The sequence below is a fragment of the Phyllostomus discolor genome, chromosome 2 (assembly GCF_004126475.2).
Source record: "Phyllostomus discolor isolate MPI-MPIP mPhyDis1 chromosome 2, mPhyDis1.pri.v3, whole genome shotgun sequence".
Classification (NCBI taxonomy): domain Eukaryota; kingdom Metazoa; phylum Chordata; class Mammalia; order Chiroptera; family Phyllostomidae; genus Phyllostomus; species Phyllostomus discolor.
The window spans coordinates 125496334-125519616 of record NC_040904.2 but is presented as its reverse complement, the minus strand read 5'-3'; the positions used below and the strand labels follow the sequence as shown (position 1 = coordinate 125519616).

The window sequence follows — 23283 nt, the reverse complement described above, 5'->3', positions numbered from 1 at the left end:
TGATAGGTTCTCATGATTTTGAAGATCATCTAAATATTAACCTTAGTTAAAATATTATTAATATTTGTATCCTCCTCTCTTAAAATGGCTTTCCTATTTGAACCAACCAACTTTGTTAAAGTAAGGTCTGGTGGATTCTTCATGGTCACCTGGGGACAGGGTCTCTTGTGACCATCTAGCAAGAGGGTCCACTAGCAGGAGGCTGGGCTTAGGTGCAGAGGCCTTGAGACTGTGTCCCCAGCTATCAGATACATGGCCTCTGACTTATATATTCTATAGGGTTACCCACATGCTGTCCTTCATTCAAAAAGCTCTCAAGGAGTTGGTTGTAATAATCCCTTTACCCTTGTGCGATACTGAGGCCATAAAATTACAGTGCACACAGTTCTTGCAAATTCTGCATCTCATTTGATCCTTACAACCACCCTGCAAGGAGTATGAGCTTGACCAGCATCAGCTCCTTTATACTGAGGAAGCTGAGGCCTGAGAGGTCATGTGACTTGCCCTGGGTCACACTGCTGCAGGTGACAGCTGGTATGCACAACCAGATACTCTAACCTGCTTCCTAGTACTGTTAATATTTGTTCATTGATTCTTGTCATAAGCACTGATGGAGTCCTCATTTCATGGATCAGACTGCAATTTAAAACAAAGACCCAGGAAAAACATAGCAAAGGGTGATACCCATCCACAGGTAGAACTTTCCAAGACTCTGTACATGTGTATGTGCAAAGAATAAGTAAGAGCCAAACCACCTGTCTTAAGACTATGAGTGGAGCCCTGACTGATCCACGTAATGCATGTTAGCACTTGCAAATGAAGTAAAAAATAGAGTCATGTACTTAGGAAAACATATCTCAGGGCGTAAAGACTAAGAATTTTTAGTTTGGAATTTTAATTCAAGTTCCACCTGCAGCACCATCCACCTGATGCTGTAGTTCACAATCAAACCCTAAATTTGGGCCAAAAGAGTTGCCTGCATTCATTTACCTGCACAACAAACACAATGACATAAAAGAAAAAGCCCACGGTTACCCAGAGGCCTGGCTCACTACTCAGCACCAGCAACCCCTGGAACCCAAGCCAGGAAGTCGAGGAGGTGGGGGACCAGGGAAAAAGTGTGGTTCCTCCCAGCATGTTTCCCCAAGTAGTTTGGTATATTTGTGGTGACAGCTACCGTGGTCCTCCTCGCCCAGCATCCTGCCAGGGTCAGAACGCTCTGTCCCTGCTACCTCCTGCAGCCGGGACTGGGGTCTCTGCCCAGAAAAGATTCCCTCTTTCTTGGCTTCAACCAAAGGCTGCCAAGCTGAAGGAAATTGCAAGAAGCCCAAACTGGAACTGTGCTGAAAAAAGTAAAACATCTGTACCCACTCTGCTCATGTCCCTCCGCTCTCTAGTTCTGAGCCTCAGTTTCCTCTTCTGTAAAAAGGGTAATAATCCCATCATGGGATTATTTTAAGTACTAAATTAATTAATGCATATAGCTCAGTGCCTAGTTACATTTAGTAAATTGTTGTTGTTGTTGTTGTTGTTGTTGTTATTATATTAGCTAATCACAATCTTGTTGGTACTCATGGTGACAGGAGGCAGGAGGCCTGCCACTAATCGGCAGGGTGACTGCCCAACCCCCCACCCCCAGACTCAGCTCCCTCAGTTCTCCAAGGGACTGGGCTAGAAGTCCTTTGGCTGCTTCCACCTGTCTTGTCAGAGGGTCTGAGGAAGCCTTGCTTTTGCGACTGTTTCAGAGGGATTATCCACCTACCGGGAATCCATCAGAGGGGTGACAATTAAACAAGAGGGAGATGAGGACAAAGAAGGACGAGGCTGGCTGCATGGGGGACACACAAGGGACACACGGGGGAAGGAGCCACATGTGCAGGACTGCAACCAGGTTTCATTAGGAGCCAAAACCAGACACTACCCCGCTTAGACTGTTGTATCCTTCCCAGCTGTCATTGGCCATCACGCAGCAGGGCCTCTGTTGGCCAAGAACCCAAAGGGGGAAACTGACACTCTTTTAACTGAAGGGGTGGGATAGGTGGGGGTGGGGTCTGGTTTTGTCTTTGGTTTAGAATCACCAGGCTCCCCTGGAGCCTACCCACCCCACCCTGGTATGGGGTGTTCTCCCCTTTGGGAATAGAGAGGGCACCCCTAACCTGTGTTCTTGCTCGTGGGAGAAGACAGAGAAAAAAAAGCTGATGAGATCCCAGGCATGGAGCATGTGGGAAAGTGGAAAAGTCACAACCACTTGTGGTGCACGAGACTGCCCCAGACCCTTAACCTGACTTTCTAGTCTTTCTGCAGTCCAGGCCCCTTGGCCCCGCCACTCCTCCAGACCTTTGCTCACACTGCTCCCTCCACCGGAGCAGCCCTCACTCCTTTTCTGCCTGTCCTCAAAGATCAGGTTAAAGGCCTCTCTCAGCCCCCATCCCAGCCTGGTGGAATCAATGCCGCTTCCTCTGTGCTAGCAAGGTTGCTGTGAGCTCCGTGAGGACTAACTCCAGTGGCTCTGGGTATGGCCCCGGCACAGAGTGGGGACTCAGTGCCTGTTTGCTGAACAAATGAAGGATGATGCTGGCCCAGGGGCCAACGGTGCCTTATATTTATGTGCAGTGCATCAGTCAGTTCCCAAGCACTCCCTTCCTGCCCCCCACCTGCATCTGGCCACTCATCCCAATGAAAGTACTCAGCTTGCCCCCACCCACTGCCCAGCGTGGTCCACTCTGCTCTTGGACACTCAACCCTTGCGGAGCCGTACCCTGCTCACCAACACATCTGGCCAGCCACCTGGGCTCTTTCTCCACGTCCCTCATCTCTGCACTTGGAGACACATTCCATTCACTTGGGGGTGGGGGCAGTAGAAGAGACAATGATGCCCAAGTCTCACAGCCCATGACTCTCCATGTCTGGCCCTGATGGAAGTCCCCCAAATCCATCACTTCACCATCAAGGCATTTGCAGTTGCTTTTCTGAAATGTCCTACAGTGTGGGCCCTGACCGTGCCATTATCAGTCCCCCAGCCTGCTGGCTGCCCTGAATCCCAGCTTTGTTCTACAGTCAGAGCCTTGGCCTGGAGGGGTGGGCACCCTGAGGCTGCATTCCCGAGCTGTCTGGGAACTCTTTGGCATCTCATCAGAAACTGTCCTAAATGTGGTGCTCCATCCCCACCCCACTCAGTGACATCTGCTCAGATACAGAGGTTGATTACATTCGGGGTCATGGACTTGCAGAACCAGAAGGGACTTTGGAGAACACTGATTCAGAGTGTGGCCCTGAGATCCCCAGCGTCAGCAGTGTTTGGGAACAGGGTAAGCAACCATCCCAGTGTGCCCAGGATTATCCAGTTTAGCACTGAATGTATCTTATCCAGAGAAATCCCTCAGTCCTAGGCCAGATGGTTGGTCACCCTTCCTAAGGGTCACTTCTCTGAGGTCCCCCTCAAACTTAATGACTCTGAAAATCCCAGGGGTGGGGCTGAGTAATCTGTGTTTTAACAAGTTCTCCAGGTCATTCTTCTTCTTCACTATCTAAAAACTTTCTTTATATTAAAAAACTCATTTGTTTTTAAAAGCATGAACGAGAGAAAGAAAAATAGAAAAAATGTGGAGCAGAAGACACACATTACCCTTAGTAGTGCTCAGTGGGAAGTGCCACTTTGGTTCTCTGTTTAGTGTCTTTATAAATGGAAAAAAGCTAGTCAAAGGTCCCCAAAGCCCATGGCTGTTCTGTTACCCACACCGCACCAAGAAAAGAACAGAGAGGACAAAAAAAGGAGTGGGGCTATAGAGAGATTAAGTAACGTGGCCAAGACCACACTGTGGGGAAATGACAGGCTAGCTTTCAGATCCAAGCGTCTGGCTCCAAGCTGGGACAGAGACTTCTTCGGGGCATCTGCCAGCCCAGCACAGGACCCCGAATACAGTGGGGTGCAGTGGGGAAAGAGCGCTGAGCATGGGGATAGGAAACTGCTCTCAAACATTAGCCTGTGACTTCAGAGAGGTCATTTGAAAATGCCCGTCTTAACCCACACCTGAGTTTACATCCCCCTTCCTTCTGCAGAAGGCTGGACTAAAGTAAGCCCAAAGGTTTCCCCTTGCCCTGACATTCTGTGGTTCTATCTTCTCTGCCACCAGTTACCGGAATTTTGCCATTACAAATGTGTTTCTTTTTTAAAAACCTTGCCTTGTGCCCGAACTCCTTTTATAAAATACAGTTTTCCTTTAGAGGGTCCTGACCCCTGGGTTTGCGGGTCTAGAGAATGTTCTGTGGCATGAGTCCAGTGGGCCCTGGTTGGGAGCAGAGGGGGGCAAATGGAGGACAGAATGCAGACGGGAGAGGCCGGCCGCAAACAAACTGTCCATTTACTAGTGGCCCGCAGTGGCCCCGAGGTGCCCTTGTCAGCACCTCCTGCAGAACAGCCGTGTAATAGCTCCGTTCTGGTCACCTGGCTGCCCCCATCTATCACCGTTTTTTAAACTTTTTTATAGATTTCCCTTTTTTCTCCTTTTGCATTTTTTTCCATCACCCTATGTCTTGAACTAAATTGGAGAAAAATGGGTTTTGCCTTTTTTTAACAAGAAGACTAAAAGTCTTAAATTGCCTCTTCAAGGTCTGCAAATAGAAATGCCAAAGAAGACCGCCACCTTTTCTTTTCTCTCTTCCTCTCTCCCTGTCCCAGGAGTCCATGAGCTGGAAATAAAAGGCAGAGTGGTGGCTGAGGAGAAAAAAAATCTGGACATAGCCCAGCACCAGCCAAGGAGAGAAACAGGGTGGTAAGGAGGGCCCAAATGGAGGTGGGGAATGAGGGAGAAGGGGTGGGAATGGGCCAGACCAATGCCTCACTGCTGGTTCTAGAGTAAAAGAGGTCCCCTAAAGGGATGAGCCACCCCTCTGTGAGTATGGGAGCGTATGTGCAGGTGCTGGGGGCAGGGAGCCCCAAGAGAAGACACCTGATAACACAGGCTATTGCTCAGACTTACAGAGAAGCAAACAGGGCCCTGGGCACAGTGAACCTTCTCCACCTTTGTCATCAGCTGATGTCACAGTTCCCAGAGAGCCCATCAGTGGGCATCAGGGCAAGGAAAGGAAGCATGGGGCACAGACTAGGGATTTTAGGGCCAGAGTTCTGGGTTCAGATCCCTGCTACATGTAATAATAATAGCTAACATTTATTGAGCACTGACTATGGACCACAGATATGCTAAACACCTCTCACAGATTATCTCACTTAATCTTCAAAAAACCCTACAATGTAGGTATCATTGTTATCCCATGTACAGACAAGGACACTGAAGAATAGGACTTGTCCAAAGTCCCACACACGTCTTATGACAGATCTGGGTTTGATCTCAGGGAGTCAGACTCCAGAGCCCTTGGACTTCATCTAGCCAGACCACTAAGCCTGCCAACCCGCTTCCTTATTTGGAAAGTTGAGGTACAGAGGGAGGTGGGCTGGGGTGGGTAATTGTCAAAGTCCTTTCCAACACAGACACTGTCATTTGGGGCTCATGCCTCACCCATGCATGCAGAGGTCCTATTGAAATGATGCAGAGTACAGGGTTCTGATGCAAAGTAGGCATGGTGTGTGTGTATATGTGTGTGTGTGTAAGACAAGTAAATTCATGTCCTACAAATCTGATGACACCGGGGAGAGAATAAGAACACCACAAGACCAGTGCACCGTCTTTAGGAAGACTTGTACGTTAGACCTGAGTCAAAAGGACAGAACCAAGATCTTGAAAGTTCTGCCCTACTCACTTCCATGTATTTGCATTTCCCTGCTCTTTGCTCCCGGTTTCACACTCATAGCCTCAGACTCCCCTGGCTAGGCGGGCACCTTGCCAAGGAGCTCTGGCATGGGTGAGGAGGTTCTCCATGGACCTCCAGCCCAGCATGTGTGTCTTCTTTGCAGGCCCAGTAACCATGGCCCATTACAAGGCTGAACAGGATGACTGGCTGATTGTCTACCTGAAGTATTTGCTGTTTGTGTTCAACTTCTTCTTCTGGGTAAGTGAATTCTGCACACATATACCCCTACCCAATGCCAAATGAGTCAAGCTGCCTCTGTTTCTTGTCAGCCACTACTCTGAGGTTGATTTATTCTGAATCAAAGACCACCCATGGGCAAATTCTGCCTACTTTAAAGCAAACATGTACATTTGCCACTGAGGGGAAGAAAGAATCTGGCCTACAGTTGGCAGGGGTCGGGCAAGGGTGCACAGACACAAGAACAAGCTTCATGCTCCTGCTGGCTGGACGAAGGGTCCAACTCTTTCTTTCCTGTTAACTTGTCGCACCTGTGCCTTGTGGGAAAAGGGACTGCCTGAAGTAATTGCCTGCTTTCCATCGAAGCCCATTTGCCTTTCATGGCTCACAGTCTCAGGTCTGGGCAGAGAGATGAAAGTCTGGGTGTTGGGGCTGCCTCTGTGTGAGATGGGAGTGGTCTCTACAGGGTCTCCCCTCAGGAAACCTGCCAGGTGAGGTCTTCCAGGGTGGAGTCTGTCCACTTAAGGCAATTATCAGGATAATTGGAAGCGAGTATCAAGTTCCCAAAAATAGGCAGACATGGGAGTATGTGTACTCTGAGTTATCCTCACTGAATTTGGAGAGGCAGAGTACTCAGAGCACAGGCTTTGTGGTCAGCCAGACCTAGGCTCTGTTGTTATTAATGGTGTAGCCTGGGGCACACCACTTATGTTACCTGTCTGTTACCAGCTGCAAAACAGGGATCATTTCTACACTCTTGGGCTTTGTTAAAACCAAAACAAGGGTCCCAAAATGGAGTCGCTTATGCCAAGCCCCACATCTCCAAACTGAGACTTCACTTAATTACACTTTTGACTCCCCCAGAAATGTAATCTTACACCAGGTAGTCGGGGATCCCCCCCGACCAGCCACAGTGAGGTCACCTGCCTGATGGACCCCTGCCACCTTCTAAAGGAGAGCAACCTTGCAATTACCCATCTGCCTTTCTGCCTGGTGTAACTTCCTCACTTTGGCTCCCTCCTGCCTTTAAAGTCTTTCATTCTGTAGAGTCAGAGCTTCTTTGTATCTGCTAGATTAGATACTGCTTGATTTGAATTAATTTTTGCTCAAATAAACTCTTAAAATTCTTAATATGCTTCAGCTTCTCTTTTAACAGTTCATTTAGCAGATACCATGAAATGGTATATATTAAGTGCTTAGCTCAGTCTCTGTACATAGAAGGCATTCGATAAACTCAATTACTTCAGATATATCAGATGTAGAAGGCCTGAAAATACTACCAGATCAATCTGCTGATGAGGCAGAGCCGAGACGCCTGCTCACTATGGGAAGGGGTGCAGCCCTTGACAGAGTCTCGGAAGGTCTCAGAAAGGCAAAGGCAGGGATGGGATTCGTCTGCCTTTTCAGATTCATTAGGATTAATGAAATTGGTTTGACTACAAATGACCACTGGTTTAGGGTTGGGGGACACAGCAAGGCAGGTGTTACACAGAGTCTTGGAGAGTAGACAGTTTTTGATGATATTAAGAAGTCAAATATCTTGATGCTTTTTGCAAAGTTCCTGAAACAAACAATAAATTTATTTTATTTGCAACTTTTATCTTCATAGGCAAGTGTTTCTTGGGACAGTGAAGTTGTGTTGATGGTTTCAATTCTCAGAGATAAATCCAATAGTGAGTTTAGGATTCTTGCTGAGTGAGGATTATTTTTAAAGAATAAGTATGATTTTCCTGATCATAAAGTCTTATGTATCCAATACAAATAAGCTCAAATTCTGAAAAGTATAAGTAAGAAAATAAAAATTTCCCATATCTCACTATATTAGGTCCCTAGGATTGCCAAAATGAAGCACTATAAGCCAGGTGGCTTTAACCAACAGAAATTTATTGTCTCGCAACCCTGGGGGTCAAAGTCAAAGTCAGAGAGTCAGCAGGGCCATGCTTCCAGTGAGACCCTGGGCGGAATGTCTCCTTGCCTTCTCCTGGCTCTGGGGGGTGGCCGGCAGTCCCTGGTGCTCCTTGGGTCACAGCTACATCACTCCTCTGATCTCTGCCTCTGTCCTCACATGCTCTTCCTCCTGTGTTGCTGTCTTCATGTGGCATTTTCTTCTTCATTAGGACCACCCTGATGACTCTGTTGTAATTTAACTACATCTGCCAAAATCCTATTTCCAAATAAGGTCACGTTCACAAATAGTAGGGTTAGGACTTGGAACAAATTTGCAGAGGACACAATTCAACCCATAATACTCTCCAGAAATGGCCATTGTTGACGTTCCCTCTAGACTCTGTCCTGACTGGGACAGGAGATGGTGGCAACCCACACTGTGGGAGTGACTGGGGAAGGAAACGCTTGGAGACAGTCGAGAGATTTAGGAGGTAAAATGACAAGATTTGTTCGTTAATTAGATGAGATTAAGAGGGGAGGAGTGTTAGAATATATAGCTCTTGGGTTGATGGTGGAGCTCTTCATTGCAATGGAGGCCAAGTGGCGGGTCAGATATAGGCGTGGTGAGTTTGACATCTGAGCAGAGATGCTCATTGGGCAGTTAGCTCATGGCTCTGGGTGTCAGATGGGGATCGGCCCCGCCAGACAGGGGCTGCAGCCATGGAAATGGGTGAGCACCCTTGGGAGACCAGGGACTCTGAGAAGACAGCAGAGGTAAGAGTGAGACATGGAGCAACCCAACTGGGCATGGTGAGTCTAGGGTGAGCAATGATCCCCATTCGCCCTGGACGGAGGGGCTCTCAGCTCTGGGATTTTAGTGCTGAAACCAGGAGAGCCTCAGGCAAAGCCAGAAATACACCTAGAGGGGTTGGAGGAGGGAGAGTCTGAGCAGTAGGAAGAGAACCAGGAGAAACAGTGTCATACAAGCTGGACAGCAAGGAGGAGCAAAGACACATCAAGAATTTTAAGGCCTAGAAAGTGGCTACTGGTCTGGCCACACAGTCCATTGGCGGCTGTGGTGAGAGCACTGTCAGGAGGGTGGTGGGGTGGAGGTCAGGAGGTGCAGGCTCAGTGTAGACAAACGCACATTGGGCACAGGGAGAAGCAGGGAGGGGGCTGAGGGCGGTTGTGAGTTGCTTAGCCAGAATATCTACAGAAGGGCACATCCTGCTGGGCCAAGGTCCCTGTAGGAGAGAGCAGGCCTAAATGTGACCTCGTGAGGGCCGCTGGCAGCCAGAGTGGACTCAGAGTCTGTCTATTAGGTGTTTGTACTCCTTGGGACTGGTGAAAAGAAGGACGTGTGGGTGGCAGCACAGGCAGATGGGCAGCAATCATGTTCCCAGAGCAGCCACCAGCGAGGGGAGCATCCCCCATACAGATCCCCCTACTCTGAGTCAAAAATAGCCCTACCTGGGGCCTGGCTGGGCATGGACCAGCTTCTTAGGGAACCACTCAGCTGAGCCTCATCTTCCTTCTGAGGATGGTGGGTTTCTGAAAGCCCAGACCTGTTGGCAGTCCTGGGCTCCTGGCATCTGTCCCCTGGACCTGCTGTGATCTCAGAAGTTGATATGGGCACACCCTTGGCCCATCTCTCCCACAATACCACATTCTCCAGTGCACCAAGCCCCTGGGAATTTACCAGAATTCCTCAGGATTTGGGGAATTGTCCCTGAGGACCTCTCCCTCCCTTCCTCCCTACAACACCCTCGAGTCTAGCTTCTGATCGTCCCCCCTGAGCTCCCCTATGACACGTAGCCCCGCTAGCGTCTACACTGATGGTCGCTGCCCTAGCACTGCCCTTCTTCATAGAATCATAATGCAAACACCGCCAGGACCCATAGATGGTGCCAGCCAGTAGACTGTTCACCTCCTCGCCCACCAGTGAGGCACAGGTACAGTAAGTGAGCCTGGACAGCAGAGGTCAAGTCTCCTGGCTTGTGACTGGGGTGAACCCTCCGACTTCCCTTATCCTCCAGAACAGTGTTTCTGTATCAAATATCACCTTGCCATGCTCGAAAAATCCAGCACAGAGGGGCTAGGGAGCCCAGCTCTTTCTTTGCTGGTTGTGACACCCAGCATTTGTGAAGCACTCCTGGGTAAAGACCTTCCGCGACTATCTGGTGATCCTCACATCAGCTCTGATGGTCGGAGTCACTATTATCCTCATTTTGCCGACAGGGAACAGGCTCACCCAGTTCAGCATCTTGCCCAGAGTAGTATAATGGTGATAAGCAAAGCTGGTGCCCACACACCAGGTAGTCTGGTCACTAACGACAATTGTGATGTTTACTAAGCACACAGTAAATTCCAGTGGTGTTCTGGACACTTGGAACGTATCAGTGGAGAGAGTCCCCAGCTTCCACAGACTTACTGCTATAGGCTTCCTCTCTGCTTGTCCTTCCACTTGCACCATCCTACTAATTCTCCCGGCATGCTGACACTGTGAACAACTCTCTTACAGCCCCATTTTACAGAGTGCAGAGCAATGTGCCCGAAGTCCCGGAGCTGCATCCCAGCTCCCTCTGGCCCCTTCAGCCTGTGTGCTTGGCTGCCAGGCTCTGCTGCCTCCAGCTCTAAGTCCCGCCCTTTCCTACAGTGTCTCTGGGGGCATACATGGATTAGTGAGGCAGCAGAGCATTCTGGGAAGAGTGGGGCTCCAGTTGGGGTTCAAATTCAGATCCCAGTATTATTTGCCGTGTGACATTATGTGCTGTGGACTGAACTGTGATCCCTCAGAATTCGTATGTTCAAATCTTAACCCCCAATGTGACTGTACTTGGAGATGAGGCCTTAGCAGATAATTAAGGTTAAATGTGGTCATTAGGGTGGGGTCCTAGTCCAGCCGGATTGTGGCCGCACAAGTGGAGGAAGGGAGAAATCTCCCTCTAAGCATGCACAAAGGAAAGGCCTCATGAGAGCACAGTGAGCAGGCGGCCATCTGTCAGCAAGGAAGAGGGTCCTCAACAAAACCAGGTCAGCCAGTCTGGGGATTTCTAGCCCCCAGAGCCATGAGAATTAGATGAAAATTTCTGTTGTTTAAGCCACCCAGCTACAGTATTTTATTATGGCAACCTGAGCAGACTATAAAACATTAGGCAAGTCAGGAAATCTCACTGAGCCTGTTTTTTCATACATTTAATAGGGATGACAATACCTGTAAGAATCAAAGGTTAATATTCTTTAAAAAAACAATTAGCACAATCTCTGGCACATACTTGGTGCTCACTATTATGTGCAACCGTTACAGTTAGACTGAGGGGTGTGCCTGCTCTCTACAGCTCTCTCTGTCTGGAGCACTGGCTTTAAGACTTCAGGGACTGTGCCCCATGTAACAAATACATGCAAGCAAAAGAAATGCTTATACCAAGCATTGTTCATGAAACTAAGCTTGTCCTTGCTGCGTGCAATGCACTCTGATATTTTCTATTTTGTGGTATTTGTTTTGTTTGTTTGTTTTATTTTTCTTTTTGTTTTGGGGGGTTTTGTTTTTGTTTCTTTTTTTAGCATAGGTTACAACCCACCACATTTACTTATTTATTTCACAGCCCTGTCAGGTTATATTCCAAAGTTTGCACAGCCCAGAGCAGTTGGAGGGTGGGAGCAGCCGTGACCGCCACCCTGATGTGGCACCACTCAGCCACAGTGACCACCTTCTAGGCCCAGCGCTCTTGATGAGACTTTGAATCAAGTCTACACCAGCTGCCGCTGTGACAAAGTCTGAGGGTTATCAATTATTTTATACTCCAAATTGGTTCTCACAGCCACTCTGTAATTATCTGCTCTCCTATTTTGTAGATAACAAAACTGAGGCTCAGATGGTTGGCAGAGTTCTGTATAGGTTCTGGGTTTTTGACTCAGAGTCTGGTGCTCTCCCCATCTCCACTGACCACTGACTCATTGTCACAAACTCGGGTCCATGCTCTGATGCTCACTTGGAACCCAAACATGCCCGTAGGGGTCAGGGTTGATGGGGCATCCACGGTTGGGAGGGGTGTTCACACATGCAGAGTATGAAGAATGTAAGCGAGACTTAGGCAGTGCCACAAGAGACACCCACAGCCTATGCCTAAGCCCCGCCCCACTGCTGGACCCCTAACCCCAGCGTCCAGCCCACGCCCGCACCCCACCCTCCATCATTGCTCTATATCTGACTCTCACCGCACCCCTCCTTGCATTGAGGCTAACCCCGTGTTGATGGCGACCATTCCACAGAGCGGGGCAGGCTCCCCTGGGTATAACTGTGGGTCAGAAACCAAGAATGCCAACACTCTCACACCTCCTTCATGCCCTAGACAGTATCCTATGGGACTTTCTTTCCCCTCCCATTTCCCACATGATTCCATGCCCATCACCCCTGCAACATTGTTGTTTAATTTATTATTTTAATTATCTGCTTGGCTGTGCTAATAACCAAAACTTTTCCAACCTCCCAGGATATGAGCCAGGCTGTGCGAGCACCGGGGGAGCAGGGGCTGCTCCACTCCCCAGTGCCCTGCCAGGGGCATTGGTGGAGGCTCTGGTGCTTCCCCCGGGGGGCCAGCAGGGGCTGGGCCTCCAGGAAACCTATGGGGCCCCTTAAAGAGGACGTGGGTCGAGACAGGAGGCAGAGGTGCTGGGGGACTCAAGCCTGACTGACCAGGGGAGTGAGGGGGCTGGAGAGCATCCATGCATCCTTCCAGGACCCTCAGGGCCACAGGTAGGAAAGAGCCTCTGCTCGCTTCCTCCCGAGGGTACAGAGCCCGGTACTTGGCCCATCACCATCCCGTGCGACACGGCCTCTGCCTGTGCCCCACAGGCGTGTCATCGGAGAAGGAATGGAGGAGGGCCAGGCCGGTGTTCGTGCTGTGCCTCTTCATATGGTGCTGAAGTCACAAGGCCCCTCTGTGCTGGCAGGATATGCTGGGGGGCAGGCTCATACTTGAGGGGGACACATTCGGTCTGCACAGGGCCACTGCAGATGAGACCCATCAAGGAGGAAGCTCTGAGGTACCCCTGTGAACTCAGGAACTCCAGGCCGGGCTGTGGCCCAGACCCCAGGTGGCTCGCTTCATGGGTGAAGGAGCTTTGTGGGGGCCAGCAGGTCAGGTGGTACAACAGGCACTAAACTGGACGTTAGGGTTTTGCATTCTAGTCCCCATTCTTCCTCTGGTTAGTAAAGACACCTTGAAATAGTCCTGTCTCTCTGGGCCTTAGGTTCTTCATCCAGAATATAAAAGGCGTTAGATGCAATTCTTTTCTTTTGTTCCTCCCTCCCTCCTTCCTTCCTGTGCTCCCTCCTCCTTCCATAGGGAGTTACTGGGTGCCTACAGTGAGTAGCACTCATTGGGAATGCTGAGATGAATGAGATGTAACCAAGAGGCTAAAAGGGGAGATAGGCAAAGTAACAAATACAGCAAATATGCTGTGACAAGTGTAACCATAGAAACCTGTACAAGGCATGGAGCTAGTAGGGACGACAGAATGATTTGCTGGGAGTGGGGGCAGCGACAGGACAAGGCAGGTTCCCTCCAGCTTCTGAGTGGTTTTGAAAGAGGAACAGGTGCTCTTTAGCTACCTCCCAACTCAGTAAGTCCCAAGAGCTCTGCTCTTATTGCAAAGGTAGGTGGGTATGGGGAGAAGTGGGAGGTAGTGCTCTGATTTATTTTATCAAGGGCTCTTTAAAGCCAGAGAGCCAAGAAAAGAATGCCTTGCAATGGAAAGTGGCCTTTAGCGTAACCAGCTTATCCTTGAAGATTCCCCACAAATAGAGCTGGCACCAAGGCCACAGGAAGGTGGGGCGAGCTGGGAGAAAGGCTCATCAGGTGCTGCAGGTGTTGCTCATTAATTAGGTGGCACACAGTCCCTGACACAAGCTCACCTGTGCTCCAGGAACAGAGTTGGGGGTGGTTGGAGCGTCGTGCACCCCCACCCCAGCCCTGGGAGCGGAGGGCTCAACATACACCAGGGGCCACAGCCCTGGGTTCAGCTGTTTCTGGATTTGGGAATGGGGAGCCATTCTTCAGAAGCGACTCAGCCAGCCCCAGGGGACAGAGCCTTGCTCAGACCCTGTCTCCAGGCCTCTCCCTGACAATGGGCATCCCCTCTGGTTAGTCAGGGTCTCCCCACCCCTCTCCTGCAAGCTGCATGGGGCAGGGTCAGTGTCAGCCTTGGGCCCCACCACCGGCACTGGGCCTGGTCCAGCAGGCGCCCAGGGATGCCGGTTGAAGGAGAGAGATTAGTGAAGCATTAGGCTGGCATTAGGAACCCAACCCGTGCGAGCTGCCCAGGCCATTCCAAGGGCTTCCTGGTGACCTGCGGAAAAGTCTGTTCCCCTCTGACACTCAGACTCCCCCTGAAATTAAAAACTGCCAGAAACTAAGGAAGGGAATTAATAATGTTACCGCGGAACTCGGCCTACAGAGGCAGTGAGGGCAGCACCGGTGTCACTTCCCCAGCCCCCTGCACAAGTGCCAGCCGCTGTCCACCCGCACTGTGGCGGCTCCTGCGTGCCAGGCCCTGTGTGGGCTGGGGGTTCTGAGGGGAGCCAGGTGTGGTTCCCGCTCATGCTGAGAGCTACACCGAAGGCCAAGGAACTCCCAGTCCAAGAGAGCCAGAGACCTAAGAGGAAGGGCAAAAAAAATGGGGACTCGGACCGGGCAGCTGGCCTTTTCACCACTCTGCTTTATTACCATAGTTACTGGGCATCTGCAAAGTTTTCAGGAAAAGCAACTACTTAGTTCATAGTAACTAAAGCCCACATGTGGAGGGAGGGAAGCAGCAGGAAATGGATATGCAGGCTCAGCCTGGCTGTTGAAGGGCCCAAGGCCATCGGGCTTTGGGCTTAGTGCTGTGGGTGCTGGCGAGCTCAAGACAACCTCGCTAGGAATGCCCGGTGGTTCAGCACTTGGAGCACAACCAGCTGATCCCTGCCTGGGCTGAGCAGAGGCCGGAGGCAGGTACAGGGGGAGGGGGCGGGGGACCAAAGAGGCTTGATGGAGCTGGGTGGGGTCAGCCCTGGACGAATCCTGCGAGGAGGGGGCGGGGGTTCAGGTCTGGGTAAGCAGGGCTGCTGTTAGTGAGACGCTGGGGGAGGAGCACAGATGACAAGCGTGGTTCTAAATGGGTGAACACACATCCTGCCCAGAAACCTTTCCAGCCCTGCCTGGTGCTTGGCACCTACAAGGGCCCAGCAGACACTTCCATGGTGAGGCACCCTGCACGCAGCCCCGCACAAGGCGCTCCCCTGGCAGTGAAGGCGTGGCACTCTCCTTCCCGCCGTCCTCCCTTCCTGAGGCCCTGGCCCCAGCTCCGCCCCACGGCCCCTCCCCCAGCCCCCAGCCCAGGAGCCCTTCTGTTCCCTAACAAAGGAAAAGCCTGCGGTGGCAGAACGTGCTCTGCCTGCTTTTTTCTGGGCTGCTGCCTGATGCCTATCAGGTCCTAGGCTTGTGTGACCACTCAGGCTAATCCTTCTCCTCACAATGGCAAGAGCGACTTTCTGGCAGTGTTTCTTTTCTATAAATGGGCGGTTTCTAAAATTACACGGCCTGGGTGACCTGCCCCGCCCCCCTGGCCTGCCTGTGTCCTCTTGGTGAGAGGGCCAGCTTCACACCTCTGCAGGCTTTTCTGGCTAATTGGGTATGGACTCTGGTTTTGAAAACGTAGTTAATATTTCACAGAAAACCAACCCCGTTTCTGTAAGGAGCCAACTACTGTGGAACCAACTCTGTGCAAGCAGCTGTTGAAATTGCTCCCCAGGCTCAGCCCTCCCCCACCCCACTCAGTCCTCCTCTCACTTCCCCTCACACTGACCACCCTTTCTGCTGACCGAGGCCATCTCCCCTCGGCTCAAGTGACAGGGCCACTGCTCCAGAAGGCTCTTGCTGCAGGTGTCTTGGCAGAAGGTTGCCCCCCACACCCTGGTAGTAGGGGCACTTGACCCATGCACCGCCATTCACAGGTGAAGAAACTGAGGGTGAGAGAGGCCAAGCGTCTGGCAGGCAGTCACATGGTTATGAGGGGTATAGCTAGGGCTGGCTCCCAGGCCTGCCAACATCAACCGCCCCCCCAAGAAACCCTCGGGTGACCTGTTCCGACATTGAGCAGCTTTCACGTTTCCTGTCCAGAGGAAAGACTGTTTTCTAAAGAGCTGACCAGGTCCCAGGCAGGAGACCCCCTGGACTTGAACTCCTCTTGCTCCTCATAGCAAGTCCCACTCAGTGTCTCCACCAGATATGACGCCCCAGGGGAGAGGGTCTCTAGTGAGTCACGGTCACCTCTTGATTTCTTCTGCCCCTCCAGATGCTCCCCAGGCCCTCGCCAACAGCTGGAGGCCCTGCTGTCACCTTGGCTGACCTGCAGGCTCTGCCTGTTTGCGAGAGTCCAGCCCTTTCTGAGGCTGGCAAACCCCCCTCCCCTGGGGCTGCATTTCTCAGAGCCCCTCCTCTTCCGGGGGAGCCACCTATTTTTTTCCCTTGCATAATCTGATTTTCATCCTTTGGACTGAAAATTCTGCTCCTCATTATCTCTCACCTTCTATCCCGAAGCTCCTAGCAAAGCGCAGAAGGAACAGGATGGAGTTCAAGTCCTAAACTAATGCTCAAAGGGCCCCCAGCAGCTGCCCCCTGGGGAGGGGGCCCAAAGCTTCCAGGAAGCAGCATGACCGTGAGGTTCAGCACCGCAACACTTGCTGGGGAGAGTGGCGGGACACTTCGACCCTCTATTAAATATGACATCTCCACAGTGGTTCTCAACTAGAACCACCTGGAAACTCACTAAAACGTTCATGTCCCATTCGCAGAGACTTCACCTGGCCTGGGGGTGGCCTGAGTATGTCAGAGCATACTCAGGAGCATACTGAGGAGCATACTGAGCATACAGAGCATACTGAGGAGCGCCAGTGGGGCAGGCCTCAGAGGCTGTGGGCACCAGGGCTCGGTCCAAGGTCGGGCTCCAGCCCCCAAACCCCAGTGCTTGATTTTAAATGGATGGCTGTTGCTGTGGGGAAAGCATCCACAGTTTTTTAAATCACATTCTCAGTGGGTTCTGTGTCCGTCCCCAAACCGAGTAAGTGTCTCTGGTCCTGTCCAGATGTGCCCCTTGAGGTGGCACCAGAGTCGATGCTGAGCTGTGGGGTTGACAAGCCTAGTGGATAATGGATAGTGTGCAGATTTCTATGAAGAGCCTATAGCAATTAAAAATTAAATCAACTCACTTGGTCACATTGACTGTTTCATGCTGTTCAGACTCTCTTCCTGGCACTATCGTGTGCCTTTGATGAATACAGAATGAGAAATGAATTATTACTTAATTAATGCACTGGATTTGGTAGGCAAAAATGTTCAAAACATAAGATCCATGGGCAAAAGTAAGCAGAGGAGTCCTTAGTGATTATAGGTTGGGAACCACTGGTCCAAGCCCCTTACTAGAAAGCTGAAGAAACTTAGGCCCAGAGGGGTTAAGGGACTGCCTTTATCACACAGCTAGTTATGCCAACTTGGGACCCTTACCCAAGCCTTCCAGCCCTGCTGTAGGGGGTAGACAGAAAATGTGCAAGAGGTTTTGCTGGAAAGCCTCACTTAACACAGTCCCAAGGACCCAGACGCAGGAGAGTCCTCGCTGGCCGTGGGGGCCGTGTGGCCCAGAGGGAGCGTGCACTAGCAGAGAGTCTACAGACCTGTCCTAGTTCCGGACTTCAGCTCGGCTAAGATGCCGTCAGTTGTATCCTAAGATACATCGTTGATTTCTGCACTACTGAGGAAAAGTAGTGCCAAGTATAACTGTAAATGCCATCGGTCACAAGACGCATGTCAGCTTTAGAGATGTGAACAGGATGCGACTGAAATGCCACAGGCCAGCCCCCCACTCTCTTCAGAGCCACGCCGCTGGGTGTCCCTCCACCTGGTGTCCTTACCTGCTGGAGGTGCCAAAGGGGGATGAAATGACACTTTGAAGAAGACAGATCATGTAAAAAGCAGAAATGAGTCTCAGAGCAGATGCAGCCCCTTTTGTCGGATCCAAGGACGAAGTCCTGGGTCGGCCCTCAGGAGACCTGGGGTGGAGTCTCTGTTCTGGAACTTCCCGGTGCCGTCTCTCATGCGTGTGCTCAGTCTCTCCGAGCCTCGGGCCCTTCATCTGCAAAACAGAGATAGCACGTGCCCTCCTCCCACCCCGCCGTATCCTCGCGCCACAGCAGAGCTCAGAAGAGAAATGGTGAGCTGAGTAAGGCCGTGTCTGGTGCATATTCATTGCCAGGAACCACCTTCCATTCTCTCAGCTGATGCCTGTGACTCCTGAGAACAGAGAGCTGTGAGGTCCAGGGCGGTCACTCCGAGAGTCGTCCTGGGGCTGATGGGAACACTGTGCAGGGATGAGCATCCGTGGACTGAGCCCAGCAGGCCACACTGGGGACCCCTGAGGGAGAGGTTTTCACCCATCTGAGGGAGACAGCTCATCCCTACATGAGGCAATGATCCCAGGGGCCAGACGGAAGTCTGCCCTCGCAGGGACAGATGGCAGAAATGGCCCCTGGGCAGGCACTAGTGCTCCTGTCTCGTGCACACACTTCTGCTGAGCTTAGCAGCCTCTCTGCACAAAGAACCAGGCAAGGGGCATCCCCAGCTACAGGCCCAGTGCCCTTCCTGAGGAGACGCCCGACTCCTCATCAGCACTGTCTTGTCCCTGCCACCTTCTTGGGGCTGAAAGAGAAGCAGACAACTAGCAAAGAAGTCTCTGCTGCTCAGTCTTCCCGCAGTCGCAGAGCAACTCCAGCTGTGCAGTCCCTGACCTTTCAACCACGGAGGCTGCACCCTGAGTTTGGTCCTGGCCCGCCTTTAATTGTCCCTAACCAGAGGCAGGCCCTCGGGCAATTTCTTCTCTGCACCTCCATTTCTTCGTCTTTAAAGCAGAGATGAAGAGCCCTATCATGCTCCCCCAGGGGCGCATATAGGGCTGAAACTGGGGTCTGTGGAAGTGCCCACCTGAGAATGCAGACAGGAGCAAAGGAGCCCTGTGGGGAGGAAGGGCACAGGACGGGGGCCAGGAATCGGAGGACAAAGGGGCTCAGACACAAAGGTCCCCCACACGCGCAATCGCCTCCCCTACCTCATGGGGCTGGGGCTCCCAGAAAATGTGGTGAGTGCACAGAGTTGGGATTCACCCCTGGCTTCAAAATCTGCCCCTGCGGCTCAGGTGTATGACCACAGGCCAGTCACCAGCTTCTCCAAGCATCCATTTCCCCACCTGTAAGTCGGAGGCCCACCCCATCCCCAGGGGCCCTTTGAAGGACTAAACGAGATGAGGCATGAAAAGTGCCTGGGCTGCAGCGGGTGCTCAGTCAATGGCAGCAGTGGCCCCCCAGCCGCCACCCACTCTGATGCAGGGCTTCCCGCAGGTGGGGGGCGCTGCCATCCTGGCTGTGGGCATCTGGACCCTGGTGGAGAAGAGTGGCTACCTCAGTGTCCTGGCCTCCAGCACCTTCGCTGCCTCCGCCTACATCCTCATCTTCGCGGGCACCCTCGTCATGGTAACCGGCTTCCTGGGCTTCGGAGCCATCATCCGGGAGGACAGGAGCTGCCTCTCCACAGTGAGTGCCGCCTGCCCCACTCTGCCGGCCTGTGGCTGGCTGGGAGGAGGGAAACCAGCCAGGGCCTCAGGGAGCAAAGCCCTCCCCCCTCCTCCCACGGCCGGTGCTGCCCATCAGCTCCACTGAGAACCCCACCAGGGACAATGGTCCCAGCCTGGACTCTGAGTCCTGGGGAGGCTAGAAGGGGCGGCCACTCCTCTGGTTGGCTATTGGCCTTTGTCTCCAGGTTCTTAGGAGCTAAGCTGGGAAGGCAGTCTCAGTCCTGGCATGGCTACGGTACCTCCTCCACCCTCCTTCTCCGATTCCTCCTCCTCTTCCTCTCGTCCTCCTCTCCTTCCAGATGTCATCATGGTGATTCTCAAAGCTATGCAAAAATAAAAAGAATATCATAGTGAAACCCTGTGTCCCATCACTCAGAGGCGGCAGCCCACCTCCCAGAGCCGGTGCCGTTCACCTGTGCCTGGCGCCCCTCCCCCCGCCACGTCCCAGGCACCTGTCCCCTGTGAAGATTCCGGGGTGTACCTGGGAAGCTTAGGGGTCCTTTTTTAGAATACATAATGACAGTACTATCATCACACCTAAAAACATTTAACAGTCATTCCTTAATATCATGAAATAACCACGCAGCTTCAAATTTCCCCAATTGACCCATAAACTATTTTCTTAAAGGTTGTTTGCATCAGAATCTAAATTAGGCCCCTGCATTACAATCGGTCATTTTGTCTCCTGGGTCTCTTAGTCTGTAAACTCCCCATCAATCTCTCTCTTTTTCTTCTCTTGTGATTTGCTTTGAAGGTACCAGGTCACGTGTGCTGTACTTTCTCCCAGTCTGGCTTTTCCGATGACATCCCCTTGAGGTTATTTCATGTGTTCTCCTGGTACCTGAGTCTAGGAGCCTGATCAGACTCAGGGTGGACTGTCTGGGCAAGAGGATCTCATGGGCGGTGGTGTGGGCAGCACAGGCTCCCTGACGGGCCTCTTCCCCGGAGGAGGTTGGCTGCAGGGGAGGCCCGGGCAGACTGCGGGGCAGAAGCCAGAGTCCAGTTCGGGACTGCCAGATCAACCCCTGACTCCCGTGTGCCTGCTGCCCGAGCAGGGTCTTCCCGAGGCTCAATCTCTTCCCGAGGGCCAAGACCCGTGTGGGCAGGGGAGGCTGCAAAACATCAGCAGGAAGGGCAGGGCCAGAACCAATCTAAGTCTCCACGAGAAATCAGACTGAGCCTGGAAGGAGTCAGGTGGCCGAAGGAGGCCCTGAAGGGTTTTGCGCATCCCTACCCTGCTTCCTTGGGTCCACAGCCTCCTGTACGAGCCCCACCCCACGGCGGTCTCAAAGTTCGGAAGGAAGGCCTGAGGGTCTGTAAGTGACGGGCTGGCTCTCTGAGCCACTGATCACAGGGCTCTGCTTCTTCACTCCCTTCTTACATGACCCGTTTGCAAGACCTGCCCCACCATCTAGGCTGAGTCATTAAGAAAACAGTGTCTCCAGGCTAAGTGTGCTAGGCATGAGGTTGGAGACCTGTGTGGAGGGACCATGCCCTGTGCCCAGGGCTGTGCCGGGGAGAACAGAGCCTGGAGGAAGGCCAGGACCTCGGGCTTGAGGGCAGACCTGGTGCATACCTCTAGCCCCAGCATCAGCAAACAGAAGGGCCTTCTCATCCCCCTGGGCCAAGAGGCAGGGCTAGGGGCACAGGGGCTGCTGGACTCCTTCTCTACTCACTGCTTGCATTCCCTTTCACCTCACAGAGAACTGACGAGTTCTCTGGTCCAACATCACTAGCAAAACACATCAGAGAGGCACCAGATCAAGGTCAGGGAAAAGTGCACGCACACACGCATGCAGACACCGGCCCAGGAGCACGGGGCCAGGCCTGGCGGACAGCAAGCCTCGGAGCCTGAGTCTTCTTCCCGTGCTTTTCCCTGCCCCCCTCTGAAGGACCGAAAGACAGGTCTGGCCAAGGACAGAGCACGGGGAAGCAGCTGGTCCTGAGTGATCCACATCCTGGCCCATCAGCCCCTGAGTTATTGAGCACTTCAGTGTTTCAGCCAATAAGGTGGCTGTAAGACCTTTCTTGGGCTAACACAGCAGGACTTTTAAAACCCAGCTCCCACTTAGAGGCAAACAGTGTGGTTAAGGCAGCTTAAAAGTGCTCTGTGCTTCCTGAAGGTGCCTTTCTGGCCTCATTGCATCTTTTTCAATGTGTGTCTTAACTCCCTTTTGAAATCTTTAATCAGCTAAAGGCTGGAGGAAACTCCGGAGGAGAAATGCAGAGATTCCAGCTCTAGAGGCTCTTTTCAAAGTGGCCCCCAGGAGGAGAGGGAAGACGGAAGACCAGGCGTCTGTACCTGGCGCGTCCGACTTGGACCACAGAGAGGGAGAGGCCTGGCATCAAAGGTTCCCAAGAACCACCCATAGGGGGCCGTCCAGTGCCCACAGACGCAGGTCTGCCATGCCCAGGCCCCTCCCCTGCACATCTGCAGGCCCTCAAAGTCACTTACCCGGGAAGGCGATGTTCATCGAGGACAGGAATAGCACATCCTGGTTGGTGCTTAAATGATGATGACTTGGTGTCAGAAACCTGCAAAGGGGGGCGGGAATGGGGCTTAAATTATTCACACCAGCTCTTCTTTTTTAGCGAAGGCTGAATGAGAAAGCCAGAGCGCTCAGGCTGTCTAGGCCCAAGGCCAGTGACCGGGACAGATGCCTCCCTGATCAAGGGAAAGGAGTATTTTTAGAGTTTTGACTGTGGGCTCCGAAAACTTTTATGATGGATCATCCAGGCTGTACTGGGTCTCTGTCAGGAGTTCTTTTATATTTATGGGGTGGATTCAAAAACAAGAAATTCTAGAACCAATTTCTGAAAATGAGGGGAGCCCAAATTGCAACACTTCTATCAAATATATCCAGCCTTGGTTAACCAGGCAATCAGGTCTAGAACCCAGGACTAGGGCTCAGAAGCAGGCTACTGGGTAGCTGGCCCAACATGGGCCAGGACCTCAGGGAAGTCACTCGGGCACACCCAGCCCCCCTGGTATCCCCATCTTTATATGGGGTGAGCTGTGAGGATATTGAGCAAGTACTTTAGGTCTTAGGAGATGAGTCACCACATTATATAAAGATCATAAGATGCGGCTATACTCACATTTACGTCACCGTCACAACAACCAAGCCCCTTTGAGAAGGAACCTAAGACAATGGAGTTATTTGTAGGGTCCCAACCCTACACCCCCCGCTCTTTAGCCATAGAGAGAAAGAGACTCTGCTGAGGCCACGTGGCCAGGAGCTTGCTCCAAGGCCTCTTCTGCTGCCACAGGCTGGCCCGGCGCCCCTCCACATGGGAGTCTGCCCCTGGGGACCAGGACTGGCCTCTCTCCTGACTCGGGCCTGGCTGAGGGCTAAGAAACGAAGCACCAAGGTGGGAGCTGGCGGCCAGTGACCTGGCTGCCAGGTCACTCAGAAGTGGAGACTGAGCTTCAAGGTGCTGGCAGTGCGACAGAAGTCAGCCTGTTACTGCACCACAGAAAGCATGTGGACCCAGTTGGAGAAAAGTTCAATTATGTGTAGGTGGGTATCCCCCATGGGGGCCTCAGCAAACCTCAGAACAGGGCTGACCCGGGAGAGACAGAGTGTGTGCATGTGTCTCTCTGTCTGTCCATGTCTATGTTTGTGGGTCTGTCTGTCTGTGTCCGTGCTGCAGGAAGGCAGGGGCTGTGGTAAGCAGCATCTGTGTGCATCCCCAACCCAAGAGTTTATTCGGGGACTGCACCCTGCCTTTCCTTGGCAGATTCGGGGT

General features: G+C 52.2%; 1 protein-coding gene across 4 annotated transcripts in view; it reads left to right on the top strand.

Moving 5' to 3' along the window:
- Positions 1-3157: 3157 nt before the first annotated feature.
- Positions 3158-23283, top strand: part of TSPAN11 (tetraspanin 11) — a 40073-nt gene continuing 19947 nt past the window's right edge. Inside the window, exons 1-3 of one of the 4 annotated variants that reach the window (XM_036018528.1) lie at positions 3158-3308; positions 5912-6006; positions 19301-19492. In XM_036018528.1, coding sequence (XP_035874421.1) covers positions 5923-6006; positions 19301-19492 — 276 coding nt within the window. In that variant the 5' untranslated portion in view covers positions 3158-3308; positions 5912-5922. The remainder of the gene's footprint in view (positions 3309-5911; positions 6007-19300; positions 19493-23283) is intronic. The other 3 variants (XM_036018529.1, XM_036018530.1, XM_028533063.2) reach the window with 3 other exon arrangements.